The sequence below is a fragment of the Nelumbo nucifera genome, chromosome 8 (genome assembly GCF_055504915.1).
Source record: "Nelumbo nucifera cultivar China Antique chromosome 8, China Antique-T2T, whole genome shotgun sequence".
Taxonomy (NCBI): Eukaryota; Viridiplantae; Streptophyta; class Magnoliopsida; order Proteales; family Nelumbonaceae; genus Nelumbo; species Nelumbo nucifera.
In genome coordinates this window covers 42063871-42079931 of record NC_142656.1, presented here as the reverse complement: position 1 = coordinate 42079931, position 16061 = coordinate 42063871, and the positions used below count along the sequence as shown (strand labels likewise).

The 16061-nt window shown below is 34.8% G+C and overlaps 1 protein-coding gene across 2 annotated transcripts; it reads right to left on the bottom strand.

The window, feature by feature from the left end:
• Positions 1-7930: 7930 nt before the first annotated feature.
• Positions 7931-12486, bottom strand: LOC104589472 (auxin efflux carrier component 2-like). 2 transcript variants are annotated; one of them, XM_010247818.3, is made up of 7 exons: positions 12387-12486; positions 10966-12292; positions 10547-10823; positions 9039-9124; positions 8789-8946; positions 8355-8431; positions 7931-8243 (listed from the first exon to the last, which is right to left on the bottom strand). In XM_010247818.3, exons 2-7 carry the CDS (start codon positions 12200-12202, stop codon positions 8177-8179), a joined length of 1902 nt encoding a protein of 633 aa, XP_010246120.1. In that variant the 5' UTR covers positions 12203-12292; positions 12387-12486; the 3' UTR covers positions 7931-8176. The 2 variants fall into 2 exon arrangements, with proteins under 2 accessions (XP_010246120.1, XP_010246119.1); XM_010247817.2 differs by having other exon boundaries at positions 10966-12450.
• Positions 12487-16061: the final 3575 nt, after the last annotated feature.

Here is a 16061-nt window from a genome sequence, read left to right as displayed (position 1 = left end):
CGCGACCCAGGTTATTCTTGGTTGAGCCGAGCAGCAAATTGGTCTGACCGGCAAACTTTGACGAAGCGGACTAGACTTTGGGCCAAATCCACCCGTCACGTCGTGAACTCCCCGCACCAGGTCAGGACCCCTGGCTTGGGGAATGGGGGGCAATTGATGGAGGGTGATTTGACCTGACCTCATCATAGGAGGACACGTGGGCTTGACTTAGCATAAGTGACAACACAGCGTGTCCAGTCTACCAAGATCCAGCGTGGCAGCTCGGTACCAGATGACGCTCCGATTATCTCGAGCTCTCTCCTAAGGGGGGAGCGCCCCGAGGTCCCTCCAGGTGAGGAGTCCCGAGCTCCTCCCAAGTAAAGGAGCCCCCAAGCTCCTCCTCGGTAAGGAGCCACCAAGCTTCACCTCAAGAAGGGAACACCCCAAGCTAAGATTTTTCCAAGGAAAAGTCTCGAGCTAAGGTTCTCCAAAGACAGGAATCTCTTGAGCTCAAGACACTTCAGGGTGAGCTCCGAAGCCTCCTATGTTTGAATAAATTTATTCCTGCTCAAACCTAAGTAGGCCACCTCGGGTAGAGGCACCTCGATATGGCACCTGCAGCTCGGCCCAAGGTAGCTCGGTGCAAGGCAGCTCACGGGAAAATAGCCCGGCGTATCACGGGAAGATCTCCTGTCTGACAACCGTACCTACCAAACCTGGAGCCATGCACCCACGTCTCTCGCCAAGCGGCGGCATGCTTGCCAACCCTGAGAGGTGTCCCCAACGGTAGGGCCGTACTTTGCAATAGTAACCTGCGCAGCCCTGGCAAGTAACAGTTGCGGCAGAGAATCAGAGGCGGTTATGTCAAATTTGACAGAGCACTGCTATATAAGAGCTCCGACCCCCAAAGAGCAAAGGTAATTTGGTAAATTGCGCATCTCCACTCTTAGCTTATTTCTCTGCAACTCTCTCTTTCTCAGTTTTCCACCAAGTTCTGACTTAAGCATCGGAGTGTTCCCGCCGGGAGAGCTCCCCAGGAATCCTTCACCTTCTTCCTTGCAGGTATCTTGTCCGGCGCCAGTTAGGAGCGCAGCCTCTGCCAGCTAGGAGTGACCAGATCACGCACCATCAATTACTTTCACTTTACTTGCTTCATTGCATATTTTTTTGATCAGGCACTTGTTTGATTGTTTATTTCTTTTAATTCAAATGTTCAATTTTTATGTTTTCACATGAAAATTACACTTATATGGAAGATTTTATTGATTATGCTTAGTGTAATATGTAGCTAGTAAGCAAATATAACTTAAATAGTTTAGGTCCTTTAGGAAGTATAGAAATCTATAGATTTTATATTTATAGATTTCATCGCCTAGGCGCCCCATGGTCGCCTAGTCGCCTTGATAACTATGCACGAGAGACAGAAATTGGTTGTTGGCGACTGATGATAGTCCACTATGATTTCCACTCTTAGTTATGTTAGTACTTGTGATAATAAGGGTGATGAAGGTCTGATACTAGCTTATTATAGCGGTAGAAGAATATGAGTCTTGAGATAAGGGATTTTTTGTAGCAGATTCATGGTGGCATGAACAAAGAGGTTTGGTAGAAAGCCCCTGGTAATGGAGAATGAAAGAGAGAGAGAGAGGGGGGGGGGTAATATGATATAGGATTGAATAGTGAGTGATCGAATTAGATAGGTATCTCAGATTTAATGTTTCCTCAAACCATAATTGAAGAATTCTGGAGGGAACGAAAGGTAGAAGACTCCACGAATTCTAATGGCAACAACGTCGCTTATGAAATCGCACATTTCTAAAGCCCCTTCAATGAAAATTTCTTTTGGTGGAGTTTCGAGTGGTAAAACAATTCTTTCTGCCACTGCTTTCTCTTGAGATCAGTGATCCAACCAGAGATTCCATTGTAGTTACCGTGGACTCTTGGTGGTAGGTCAAGTCTTCGAAAGTCTAGAGAGGATGGAAGGGAAGAGAAAGAGATCCCTAAGAAATCCCCAAGGTTAGGGCTACATGGTTGTCTCTTGTGGGGGAGAGTTATTCCCCTTTTTATAGAGAGGATTCCAAGGCTATAAAGAGACCTTTGATACCAGGAAAGGGGATCTTTATTTTATGTCAGCTATTAAGGGAGCACCATTGGGATATTTTGATCATTTTAGTTTCGATTGTGGCTTTTGAAGCAATGTTTAGCAGGGGAGGAAAACTATTAAACTAATAGTATAGCTATCTTATAGTACTATTTAAGGCATCGATATGCATTCAAGATTGGTTAATTGTTTGGATTTGAAGGTAAATATCATACATTACATTGTATTTCTTAGTTTCTTTTTGTAAATATAAACAAAGTGGAAAAAGAATAATATAGATATTGACTTAAGTTGATATCTTTAGTTTTGAAATTACATTCCATCAATTTGAATGGAAAGGTAGCAATATATTTACTAAGGTTCTCTACATTTAACTTTGATATTTTTTCTATTGTTTTAGTTGTCTTTCTCTTCATGTTAATATAGTTGCTGAAGTATATGGAGAACTCCACTTTATTAAGATATACTAGCGGGGACCCGTGTGATGCATGGGAATTTTTAAGTTTAAGATAAATAATAGAAACATGTAACAGTATATAATTGTTTTATATAATAATTAAGAATAATCTATATTTTATATACTACTTTTAATAATGTTTTACAATATAAAAAATACAATAATTAATTTTAGATAGGTTGTTTTTCAAACTTAGGGATGGAAATTTTCCCTATTTCCTCGATCCCCACGGGGATCTACCCCGAATGAGGTAAAGATGGGGACATTTTCCCCCTGTAGGGATGGAGATGGGGAAATTTTCATCCCCGTTGGTGGGGACGGTGCGGGGACAGGAAGAGCATTCCCTGTCCCGCGTGGACCTTGATCCCCACCCCACGTGATCCCCGCTAATATATATGTATATATACGCATACATTTATATATGTATGCATGCATCTATATGTTAATATTTTTAAAACTATGGTTGAATATGTTTGAATCTTTTCCAATAGGATTATGAATTTTAATTATTTTATTTTTATTTTTCAAATAAAACAAAAAACAAAAACATAATGGTTGACATTATAAAGAATCACGGGGTGTGGGATTCTTGCAGGGATGGGGGTTAGACTAGTTCATGGGTTGGGCTTCAGGCCTGACTTACACTATGTCAGGCTCGGGCCCATTCAAATTTTGGCAAAAGCTAAGCTCGAGCTTGGCCCACAATAGGTTTAATGGGGATCCCCATGGAGACTGGGATGAGGATAACTTTGTCCCTGTTAACAGGGATGGGGATGGGCGTGGATGGGGATTTTTGTGGGGACGGGGATGGGGAGAGGCTCCTCGTCCCTGCCCCACCCCGTTGCCATTCAAAATCATTAAACTTATGAAATTGACCAACCCTACTTTTAATAATGCCATTGTAATTTTTTTAAAATTTAAACTTAATTTTTAAGATTTATTTTTTAAGTTTAAATCTTTTGAACCGACCAACCAAACCGAAAATTGACCCAAATTGATATAACTTAGTGACCAACCCCCCAACCTAACCAGGTTGATTTGGTTGGCCAAAGAACCTACAATTGAACCCAACCAACCCGTGAACAAAAGTTTAATCTCCAATAATTATTAAAAATTCATAGCAAAAATACACCAGAAATTAAATTTAAAAAGCTAAATAACAGTAGTTTAAACTCCAATAATTACTAAAAAGTTACTATTAAATAACAAAAAAATATATATTTATACGTAACTATTGAAAATATATTTATCACAAAAAACAATAAATAATTACTGAAATACAATAAATATTAATTCTAGTATAGGTAAATGTATAATAAATAAAGATTAAGTTTTTAAAATTATTATTAACAAACAAGAATTATTTTGAAATTATTTTATAGAATTATTAGTTGGTATAAATGAAAATAGTTATTTACAATATTATTTATTTGTTGCAATAATATCATTATTTAAATTTTAAAATAATAATTACTTGTTGAATTTAATAATCCATACAATTATAGTAGTATTAATACATAATTTTGTTATTTTAACTATTTAAAATTTAGTTATGTTAAATATTTCGTTATTTAAAATATTTAGTTATTTAACTAAATATTTAAAATCTTAATCTATTTATTATAATTGAAAGCTATTCCGTAACTACTTAAAATATATAATAAATTTATTTAATATATTAATTTTAATATTTTGTCATTTAATATATTTAGTTATTGAATATTTAAATAATATTTTATTTTTAATGTTAGATTTTTATTATTTGAATTACATTTAAACTGAATAATCAGAAAATCATAATTTGTATTGTTTGTACATAATTTAGTGATGAATTTTGTAAAACTATATAATTGTTAATAATATGAATATTATTAAATCGATTATAATTATTTTTTGTCTTTTTAATAAAGATTTTAGAGTTATTATGTAATTTTGTTAGAAAATTTATTTAAACAATTCTTAAATTTTTTAATTCAAACTTTCTTTAGATATATGTAGATAAAAAGTGGGGGAGAAGATAAATAAGAATTAGAGATAATTTAGGAGATAAAATCTCTACTAAATTACCGATAACTTGGGAGAAAGTCGGGGATAGTGGGGGAGGTTGTTTGGGAGAAATTTTAGGATATTAGATTATTTAGGTTATTGGAATGTGTGGGAAAGAGAGAGAGAGATTTTAGGAAGATTTTTTTGGGGAAAGTAGAGTCTCTAATTGGTAGTTTCAAAAATGACATAGATTAGAAAAATTAAAAATTCAAAAAAAGGAGAAAATTTCTTGACTGCTTTGTTTTAATGTATATATATATATATATATATATAGATAGATAGATAGATAGATAGATAGATCGATAGATAGATAGATAGATTAGTGGGTAAGTAATAATTTGCTATTGACTTATGTTGTAGAGTATAAAATTAGTAGACTAATGTTAATTTATGCATTTTGTACAATTTCTATGCATTTTTTCTGAATTTTTCTACTATTGTTTTTGTAATTTTTTGCACTTTCATAGTTTTATGCATTTTCATAGTTTTTTTTATTATTCTGCACTTCTCTATAATTTTTTGTGTTTTTTTGCAACTTTTTTGCTTTTTTTTTGTAATTTTCTACAGTTTCTTTCATTTCTATAATTTTTCATTGTATTTTTAGTAACTTTTTTTGAATTTCCTGCATTTTCTAAAAGTTTTCTGTATCTTTTGCAAATTTTCTGCTTTTCCTGCATTTTCATGCATTTGTTTTAGCAACTTACTACATTTTCTGCATTTCTACAAATTCTCTACATCTTTTGCACTTATGTTTTTGAATTCTCATGCATTTTTCTTCAAAACTTTTGCTGTTACGAAAATTTATTTTTAAACTTTTATCATTTTATAAAATTTTTTTTGCAAAATTTCTGCATTTTTTTGTGTACTTTGTAACTTTTCTGCATTTATTGTATTTTCTACATTTTCATGCATTGCTTTTGCAATTTCTTGCAATTTCTTTTTTTTTTTTTAATTTTCCTATACTTTCATGCAATTTTCTTAATCCACGGGCCACACTCATTTTTTGAACATGTTTCTTGATTGCCCAACAATTTGCTCCATACTACATAGCCAACCTTACAACTGTTTTATAGAATTTTTTCTTTTTAATTTAAGTGTTCTCCTATAATATCACACAAAGGTTTATCTAGACTACTATTAAAAGTATGAATGATGTGAATCCTTTTTAACTAAAATACCTCTACCTTTGAATTTGGTCTCTCTATGATTCTAAAGGCACTTGCTTTTCACTTAATTCAATTCCCTCTCATTAAGTCTCATGTTTAAGGTATTTTCTTTGATGCTCTGTCATTAAATCCTATATTTAATGTACTTTTTTTTCATCGATAAATTGTACTAATAAGATTTAAATTCAATACAATATAAAATTCATGTTTTTTTTTCTTTTTTCTTTTTAAAACCAACTCAAGAACATAATTGTTCTTCCATCTAGGTGGTTTAAAATTGACCCAAAAATGAAAATTTTGCCTTATTTGGTGGAGGGTCAACCTTTTTAGGTCAAATGTGTCAACAATTAATCTTATAATTAAATGAAAAATTAAAAAATGATAAAAAATTATAGAAATTCAAAAATTTTATAGAAAACATTCAGGAACATCCTTATATTTTAAATAATCATATTAAAGAAAAATAAGTGCGATAAACAAGAATTGCTTTTATTGATGATGGGAATGAAATACAAAATTAAAATCGACCCAAAAATGAAATTGCTATTTTGTTTGGTGGCAGGCCAACAATTAACCTTTTGTGTCAAATGTGCCAACCCCTACTATCATAATTAAAAAATAAAAATTAAAAAAGATAAAAATACAAAATATTATAAAAAATATAAAAACTTTGTACAAAACATTTGGGACATCTCTAATATTATATATTCATTATATTAAACAAAAAATTTGTGATAAATCAAAATTACTTTTATACATATAGAAATATAAAAGGTTGTGAGAAAATTTGGACACATATTTTTACTATGAAAGATAATGGAGGTAGGAGGAGGGTTATTTGTTTGGGAGTGAGGTAATAAGAAAAACAATGAGTGCAAAAAGGTTGTAAAATGATAGCCCCGCTTGGGTTATCAGTTTTGTGGATGCAAAACAGTGCAAATGAAAGAAAATGCAAGTCTTGCAGCATCTAGAGGTACAAATCATAGTCGTAAACAAAATGCATGCAAAGTTGAAGTGGGTGCAAAATATTTATAATCTGATTCAAATTAACAATGCAAACAAATATCTAGAGCCTTAATTTATTCACCTAAAGTTTGGTATGTCATCAAAAGGAAGAAAGCACCAAAGTTAGCAACATCTTATTGACAATGTCAGCGTCTTTGAAGCGCAGCCCACCAAATCTGGTTGGCTTAAGAAACCAAATCATGCTTTAAGATGAATCAGGTGTTATGTCCCTGGTAGACATCTCTGACTAAACTGTTCAATTTACCTCATACTGAATTGACTAATTTAGCAATGGCCATGTAGTTGACAGGGTAGTACCAGTGGACTGGACAAAGTAGTACTGATCCAAGCTTTGGGACTCATAACCCATGTCTGTTGCTTGAATGACAGATATATATATATATATATATATATATATATATATATATATATATATATATTGCATGTATCAGAGATCATTTCTCATGATAAAACTATATATGAGTGCTTTGTCTTACTAATTGAAACACAGCCTTATATTTTACAATACAGATCTTGATGATTTGGATGGTGATGAATGCACTGAAGTACTATTGGACAGAACACTTTGCCTAGAATCAACAAAAGAGATATAATATTTATTTGTTTATTACAAGTTCGTTCGTTATGGACGAAATTTGTATTGTCGGGACTTTTCCATTATCAAATTCATAGAAAATTCTTGTAATCCAATCAGAAAGTTAGAGCATACGTACTTGGCAGAGAAACCTTTTGATTTTCTAGTTTCTTTTTTATTTTTACTCAAGGGAGCACATGCAAATGAGAGGATCAAGACATATACAGTGAATTTTTTACTTAATAAGAAACCAGATTTAAATATAAAATAAGAGGTTTGAACGATACATTGAAGCTATACCCATTTCTTCTGACGCCATTTTTCTCCTTTTTAAAATGGAAACACGAGCAATAGTGTGGTAAATAATTCTGATAATTCAGTTTTCTTTATTACAAGGGATTCGTTTTCTAATCTCCAATCAATAAATTAGTTACCAAAGTCAAAGATAAGCAGAAGACTATATTCATTTGGTGTAAGAAGAACCCAAATACACCCACATTGATTCTTTTTTTTAACATTATATTCTCTTTCTTTCCACAGTTTGGTTTCTTCACTCTCTACCTAACTAGTTGAGAAGGATGTTCAAAAGTTAAAACAGAAGGTAAGTATTTATTAAAAAAATTAGAAGCTGTTGGCATCTTCAAAACCCAACGGTCACATGAACAGGAGAACAAAAGACCAAAGTTGGTTACACTGAATCCATCAATCCAATGGTGTATTTTAGACCATTTTTTTCTTCTATGCACTTCAGCTTGTCTTGCTTATACATTAGTATATGGTTCAACGTTTTTCTCCTCCTCCTCTGTCTTCTCTTCCCAAAACTTCCCTTAGAGTCCGAGAAGAACGTAGTAGAGTATTGTTATGGGTAGTGCAATCAACATTCCAAAAATGACCCTGCAACAAAGGGAATATTTCAGTTCCAAAACGTGGTGTTTTATGGAAATTGCAAGATTCTTTATGAGCAGTTGTGTCTTTTTTTTAATAATATATATAAATATAACTTACGCAGTGCTCAGTATATCTGGATGAACATTATATTCTTTTGCAAACACAAAGGGGACAATCCCTTGGGGAAGAGCGGCCTGTAACATGAAAGAAAGACTATTAAGCTTAAAGGGTTTTTTTATTTATAGACCCTTTTAGAGTTTAGGGTTTACTTAGGCTGTGCTTGGTTGCAGTGCAAATTTATTTGCACTAGTACAAATGCATGGAGTGCAAATGAAAAAAGAAAATGCAATTTCTCATTTAACTTTGTTTTGGGTTTTTACTTTATTTTGATCCATGTCTTAATTTATTTCATTTGTACTGCAATCAAATAAAATAATAACTAAAATTTGAAACAAAAATAGATCAGAATTTCTACTCAAATCATTTGCACTGTCATAAAATTAATTTGTGTTGCAACCAAACACAGCCTTAGGATTTAATTCTGCATATACCTGAACAATTGCAACATGCAACAGAACTCCCTTAACACCAATAGTGATTGAAGTCGCTGCCATTACTGCTGGTCCTGTCAAAAACCTAACGGCCATGGAAAATGTGGCTACAGTTTTGCCACAAGCTATGATTTTTGGTTGCAGAGCCATGAACAAGCCTGTCCAAGAAGCAAACAAGATTGAACTGTTTTAATATCTAATAATACATGGTTGCTGTAACCAAAATGTTAAATTGGTTATAACAAAATACCTAGACTAAACATAGCCATCCCCAGACCAGCATTAGATAATATGGCTATCGACCCACTCACGATTGAAGGCATTTGAATGTTCCATCTGTCAAACAAATTAATGCAAAGTATTCAAATTACAAATAAAGATATCCAGCATTCAGCAGCATGTTAGGACATTGTTTGGATGAGAAAGAAAAAGGAAGAAAAAAGAAAGCATGATAAAGGATGGGGGAGATGAGTAGAGTGGGGATACAGGAAAAGAAATGTAATAAAGATGAAGAAGATTCCTGGGTTGGGTCTTAATATATTTTAGTAAGGCTGAGTTTGGAAGGTGTACAGATGCAAATAACTTTTTAATATATTACCAAAAGTGTATTTTTTTAATTCCTTATATTCTAAGTAACTTTTCTCTTTTTTCCTTATTTCTGTAGTTTGGCCCACTAAAGTCCTAAATCTATTTAGTAGGCTAGTAGAAAAAAAAAAGAAGAAATCCTATCCCACTGTGTTATTTCAATATTTTATCAGTCATTAAAAATGTTTTTTGATATTCTTTCTCTCTATTAGTATGAATTAAATTTTGCTTATTAGACTCATGTATCAAAAACCCAAATAGACAAATAATTGATTAAATAAAATTAGGGAAAATTCCCGATTAGTACCCTGTACTTTGGGCCTAATACTACTTTGGTTCTCGAACTTTAAAATGTGGCAATTTAGTACTCGGATTTTCAAAACGTGTCAATCCAATACCTACCGTTAACTAGCTGTTAATCAGGCGCCGTTAAATGGCCTTTGAAAAATACACAAATGCCCTTCGGGTGTCATCTAATATTTTTTTTTTATCAACCATCCAAACATTAACAAAAAATTAACAGTCCTAAAACCTTGCCTCTTTTATTCAAGAAAGTTGGGATCCAAAATGCCTATTAAGACGTGACCCCAACATTTTTGAATAGAAGAAGCAAGGATTTGGGATTGTTAATTTTTTGTCAATATTTGGATGATTGATAAAGAAAATTAGATAACACTCAAAGGGCATTTGTGTCTTAACGGTTGGTTAACAGCTAGTACGGTAGGTACTAGATTGACACGTTTTGAAAGTTCTGGTACTAAATTATCGCATTTTATAGTTCGGGGACTAAAATGACACTAAACCCAAATTACAGGGTAGTAATCGAAAATTTTCCATAAAGATAAAAAAAATTAATTAAGGGAAAAGAAAACATATTTTAACTTTGTAAAAGATACCGAAAAGGACAAATAAAGAGAAAACTAATTCGGTGAGGTCTCCCAAACGACAATAACAATCAATAGGACTACGGAGTGTCTTAATAGCCATTTCAAAAACAGTTGGACACAGAGGTTGAATGTAAAAAGGATCCCTAGTGGGTACATGTTTCCATTGGAGGAAAATTTTTATATAAGGATTTTATTCTACTATGCTTAGTTGTAAGTGAAAATTTAAAAATGTCCTCATGGGTAGATTTTCCATTAGTAAACATTGTCTGAGATTTTATAGGAGTACCTGAAAGATATGAGGGACCACGCTAGCCCAAAGAGACTTGAGTAAGTGTTTGGATTCCTTATAAGCTTCCTCCAAACCATGATAAGAATGAGCCTGGTCATAACACTTGCAGGGGGCATCTGGTGTTTCTTTTCACCCTCTCCTCCCAATTCAACCTTCTTCTCTGTCAAATGGGGTGATCCAGAGGCCTGATTCTTGGGACCATCTTCTATGTCAAACTCTCTATCTCCCCCCATTTTTGTAAGTGGGCTATCATTTTCATTGAAATCATGCATACCTATATCATACACCATATGAAAATTTTCATCAGGAAATTAATTAAAAGAAAGAAAACCATGATTTAATTCAAAGTAGTTAATTTATATTGTGACACGATAAACAGATTATATTTGAGAGAGAGAGAGAGAGAGTTACTGTACCTCTTGAAGCAGCTATTTCTTGTTGAAGAACAGCCTTTGAAGAATCAAGCACTCCAAAATCTGTAGAAGCAACTCTATTATTAACGGCATTTCTGAGATTTCCTTCTGAGACAGGAGATGCACTTGAGCTCCAAACAAACATATGGAGTTCCTTATTATTAGGCGCACTGCCTCCAGCTTCCTTCTTCTTGGCGCCACTGGTTGCCCCTGATAACATTGGGTTCGGAGGTGGGTAAGAAGAAGACAGTACTCCATTGAAGAGCTCGCCACTCATGCTCCTCCCTCCTTTCCTCTTCCCAAACCTCATCATCTCCTCTTCAAAATTCGAAGTCCTCGGCGTTGCCCCTCTCGAGGACTGCAGGGAATAAACATCCCCAGAGCCACCTTGACAACTGTTTGTGTGACTGTGGCCGTGCTTTGGACTTGGCATCTTACTTGCAAACATGGCGTAGAAGTCAGTCTGGTTGAAGCTTGAAGCCCTTGGCGTTGGCTCTCGGGACGACTGGACCGAGTAGATCTCCATACCAGTGAGGTTGGACGCTCTTGGGGTCATCGAAATTGAATTTAGCCCATGTGATTTGTTGTAAGAAGATGTCACCGACGTTGTGGTTGATCTCCTGACGACCACATGGAGCTTCCCGTCGTCTCCAATCTCAGCGTCGGCCTGCAATGGCTCCCGACCATTCAGTGAAGCGACGTCAGAGTCAACCCTGAAGGAAGTGATGGAGCCAGCAGTCTCTGGGAACTGCTCTCCGATGAGGAGCTTTGCACCTCTGTATTCAAACATGAAGAGCATAAGAGTGTACCAGATCACACTCTGCAACACCACAATTTGCACCATGAGACTCCCAGAGAACTCTCCATACATGGCCTTAAGGAGGGGAATGCCCATGACAAGAGTGTTGGGGAGAGTGGAAAGGGAGAAGAGGGTGATCATCCATTCCAGGCTACCATTCTCGCTGAAGGCCTGCCAGAGGAATAGAGCAGAGAGGATGACAATCTTTTGCAGAGAGTCGGCAGCGATGAAGCGGTAGTTCATGGCATAAGGATTGTTACTGGAGATGAAATGGAAGGAAAGGAGGGGGACGGCGAAGACTGCCACAAAGCGATTGATGCCGGAGCACTGATCGGGGGTGAAGATCTTCCACCACCGAACTGAACCATAGGCGAGGATCATAGCAACATAGAGTGGTACAATTGCTGCTAGCACATCGTAGATGTCCTTGCCGGTGATCATGGTTGCTGCTGGAGGGACAGGGACAGTTGTGCAGTATTACTCTTGCAGCTTTATAATGTCAAAACACAGACTAGTCCACGAGATAATAAACTGTTCCAAAATCAAGGAAAGAACAAAGCTTAATAGAGAAACCGAGAGAGGGAGAGAGAGAGAGAGAGAGAACTGAAGAAGAAGGAGTGGTTACATATACAGTCAGATACTCTTTTGAGTGAGCTCTGCTCTCTGCTGCAACACATTCTGTAATCGACTAAAAAAAATCATATAACAAATTCTGTGAACTGAAGCTGTATTGCTTACCATAACGACAGGTACAGGCGTAGATGTTAAATCCATCTCATCAAACAATCAAAAAATTTTCACAAAAACAAGGAGCGTCTGCGTGGCCTTGTCATCCACCGTAAAAACAGATTTAAACGGCAGGAGACACAGATGTCAGATCCGGACGCCATCTGGTTACAGAGATATGCCAAAAAGGGGTTTTCTTTGATTGGTTTTCCCCATTATGGTTTTTATGTTTTTTCTATTTATATCATTCTTTAATCTTTATCCATTAAAAAGGATTAACTATAAGATTTTATTATTTCAGACACGCCACATGCCCCAACTCATGCAACCAACCTATTGTCCATGTGCAACCGCCAACCAGTAGTACTGTAAGGGCATGCTGCCGTGCCGTTAATCCTTTTTTGAAATATATGCAAATTAATTAATAATTTTGTTGTAACCCCACCCCACTTTTCCTCTTTCACTATTGTTGAATAGAGGTATACGTGTACATGTGGGTCCGCTTTTGTGAGACGTGCCATGGTGCATGATAGCAAGGTTTTTAAAACCGAACCAGTCAGGGTCCGGTTCTCGGGTCAAATGATCCAATCATTCAAGTCGAATGAATTTGATAAATAAAATTAAAAAAATAAAAATGACCAAAACTGTTGGACGGTTCGAATAATTTGATTGCCCGAATCAGTAGTTTGCTGAACAAATCAACAGTTTTTGGTGAAATAACGTTTTTGGGGTAAAACGGAATCGATCACCTGAATTCATAATCTTATTGGTATAAAAACATATGCGACAATTCAGTTCCTGAACTTTAAAATGTGACAATTCAGTTCCCGAACTTAATTAATAATCTTATTTGGGTCTAATGCCATTTTGGTCCCCGAACTTTAAAATGCGACAATTCAGTTCCTAAACTTTTAAAATATGTTAATTCAATACTTGCCATTAACAAGCTTATTAACTAGCTGTTAAGTGATATTTGAAAAGACATAAATGCCTTCGAGTGTCATATAATTCTCTTTATTAACCATCCAAAAGTTGACAAAAAATGAACAGTCCCAAATCCTTGCCTCTTCTATTTAAGAAAGTTGGGGTCACCAGAATGCCCACTGAGACGTAACCCCAACTTTCTTGAATAGAAGAGGTAAGGATTTGGAACTATTCATTTTTTATCAACATTTGGATGGTTGATAAAGAAAATTAGGTGACACTCGAAGGACACTTGTGTCGTTTCAAATGTCACTTAACGGCTGCTTAACAACAGGTATTGGATTGGCACATTTTAAAAGTTTAGATACTGATTTGTCGTGTTTTAAAATTCAGGGACTAAAGTGGCATTAGGCCCAAAGTACAAGGTATTAATTGAGAATTTTCCCTAAAAAATTAACAAAGTTCTGCAACAAGTTAGCCGTATAAAAAATATTTTTTTGACCAGATTGCCCTTGTTAAAACTCAACACCAAACTCATTTTTCATGTTCCCTCTCCTTTCTTTCCCACTCATTATCCACTCCTCTCTCGTTTCTCATTGTTTCAGTCTTTCTTGTTTCTCTCTCTTTCACTTTGTAATAAGGTCCTTTTCAACTCTAAACAAAAGCAAAGTAGATTGAGGCCTCATCTCTAGCAGAGCACTGCTAGGGAATCAAGTATAGTTGAATGTTCGGCATCTCTAGAAGAGCACGGTGTCTAAACTCTCACTAGCAACCAAAACACTAGATTTTGAAACCTAACCTCAGAGTATTGCCTTTGTAGTCCAAGAAAGTTTACAAATCTTGCAAATGATTTGAAGTTCTTACCTATAATTCTTTTATTCTTTCCTTTTGTTAATATTTGTATCTTTTGTGTCTATTAAACTCTTGCAAATGATTTGAAATTTCTCTCTATGTATCCCTTTTCTTGGTTTATGCATTCTTCTTGTGTGTTGAAAATTGAAATGAAGTGCATTAATTATATCTTTAGAATAACCATGAAAAAGTTCTGGTATTCAAGAGACAAGGGCAACTTGAGGAGATAATTGATGGAAATTATGTGGTTTTTCTATTTCACATTTTCTCCATATATTTGATAATGTGGGTATGAATCATTGCAATTTTTCTAAGCTATGGAGATTTTAAACATTCTACTTTGAGCATAATATAAAGTGTAGAGAGCACGTGGGGTTCCTTGAAAGAGAGATTATTTCATTTAACCCAATCTTCCTTGATTGCCAAATGGAACCCCGTTTGATACATCTTTCCGTGTGGTCTGTTGGCTATTTACAAGCCCGAAAATCATGTTGTGACATTTTTTTGTTTGGCAATGAGAACACAGAATACAAGCATGCAACATATTTTTGCACAAATGGGGTAATGTTTAAATCCACTCACTTGTTTAAGTACTTAGGATGACAGGAATGGAAGAAGTTTAGAGACAGTATCACATATCATGGACTGCAACTTAATAAGCTGCAACTTTGTCAACCTAGGATATCCAACCCCCAAATAAAAAGGCAAGACCACAATGAATATACGTTTTAAGCAAGCCAGCTGAGTTCAAAGAATGATGCTGCATGGGAAACCTAGGTATTACTTATAGTCTTAAACTCGATTAGCTATGGGAACTCTACTTCAAGGTTAATTTTAAGATTGGGACATTAATAGGGGTAGATAAATTTGGAGGTGGAAGGGGAATTTAAAGTGATTATAGGCAATGCAAAACTACTACCTAGTGCCCAAGTCCTTGGTAGTTCAGGACATAGTATTATAGAAATATGGAGGCTAGATTCCCGGCAAAAAGAATAAATTAGATAATTTACTAGAATACCTCCTATAGTTTTATAGATTTACTCAAACTTACAGTTTGCATTTTACTAAAACGTACATCTCTTATAGTTTGCAAACTATTTGCTTAATTGACCTTTTATTAAGAACTATTTGTGTTTGTCATATGAAAATAGTAACATGATCACCTAAACTAAGTGGAAAATGTTGAAGGGCATGGACCCATGGTTGTTTAATCCAAAAAAAACCCTAAACTGAGTGGAAAATGTTCAAGGGTGGTATGAATCCATGGCTGTTTATTCCAAAAGTATCCTAACATTTTTTTGTATAGAAAACAAAATTGATCAAATAGAGAAAAATAGAGTGGTTGTCCATATTTTAATAGGGGCAAAAATGGTTTTTTATTTTTAGTTTTTATTGATTAAATTTATTTGAATGGATGTTAGTATTAAAACTGTTATTTTCCAATTTCATCTAAAGGAAGGTCAATTAAGTAAATTGATTGCAAATTACAGGGAATGTTTTAGTAAATGACCCAATAAATTATACATTTAAGTGGAACAAGGTCTAGCTGAATGCCATGGCTGTTCAGCGGGATGTGGAATCAATGATAAGGTTCAGTCAGTAATAAAATACATGGGACCCACACCTTTTACAGTAGGGCCCATGAATTTATTACTAGCGTGGAATGTCACCATTGGTTCCACAGTTTGTTGAGAAATCATTATATTTAGTTAATTCAAATTCATTTAATTGGATATAAGAAGATGAAAAAATTCACTGGATGCTTCTTAGTCTAGGGAGGGACTGGATGGATTTGAAA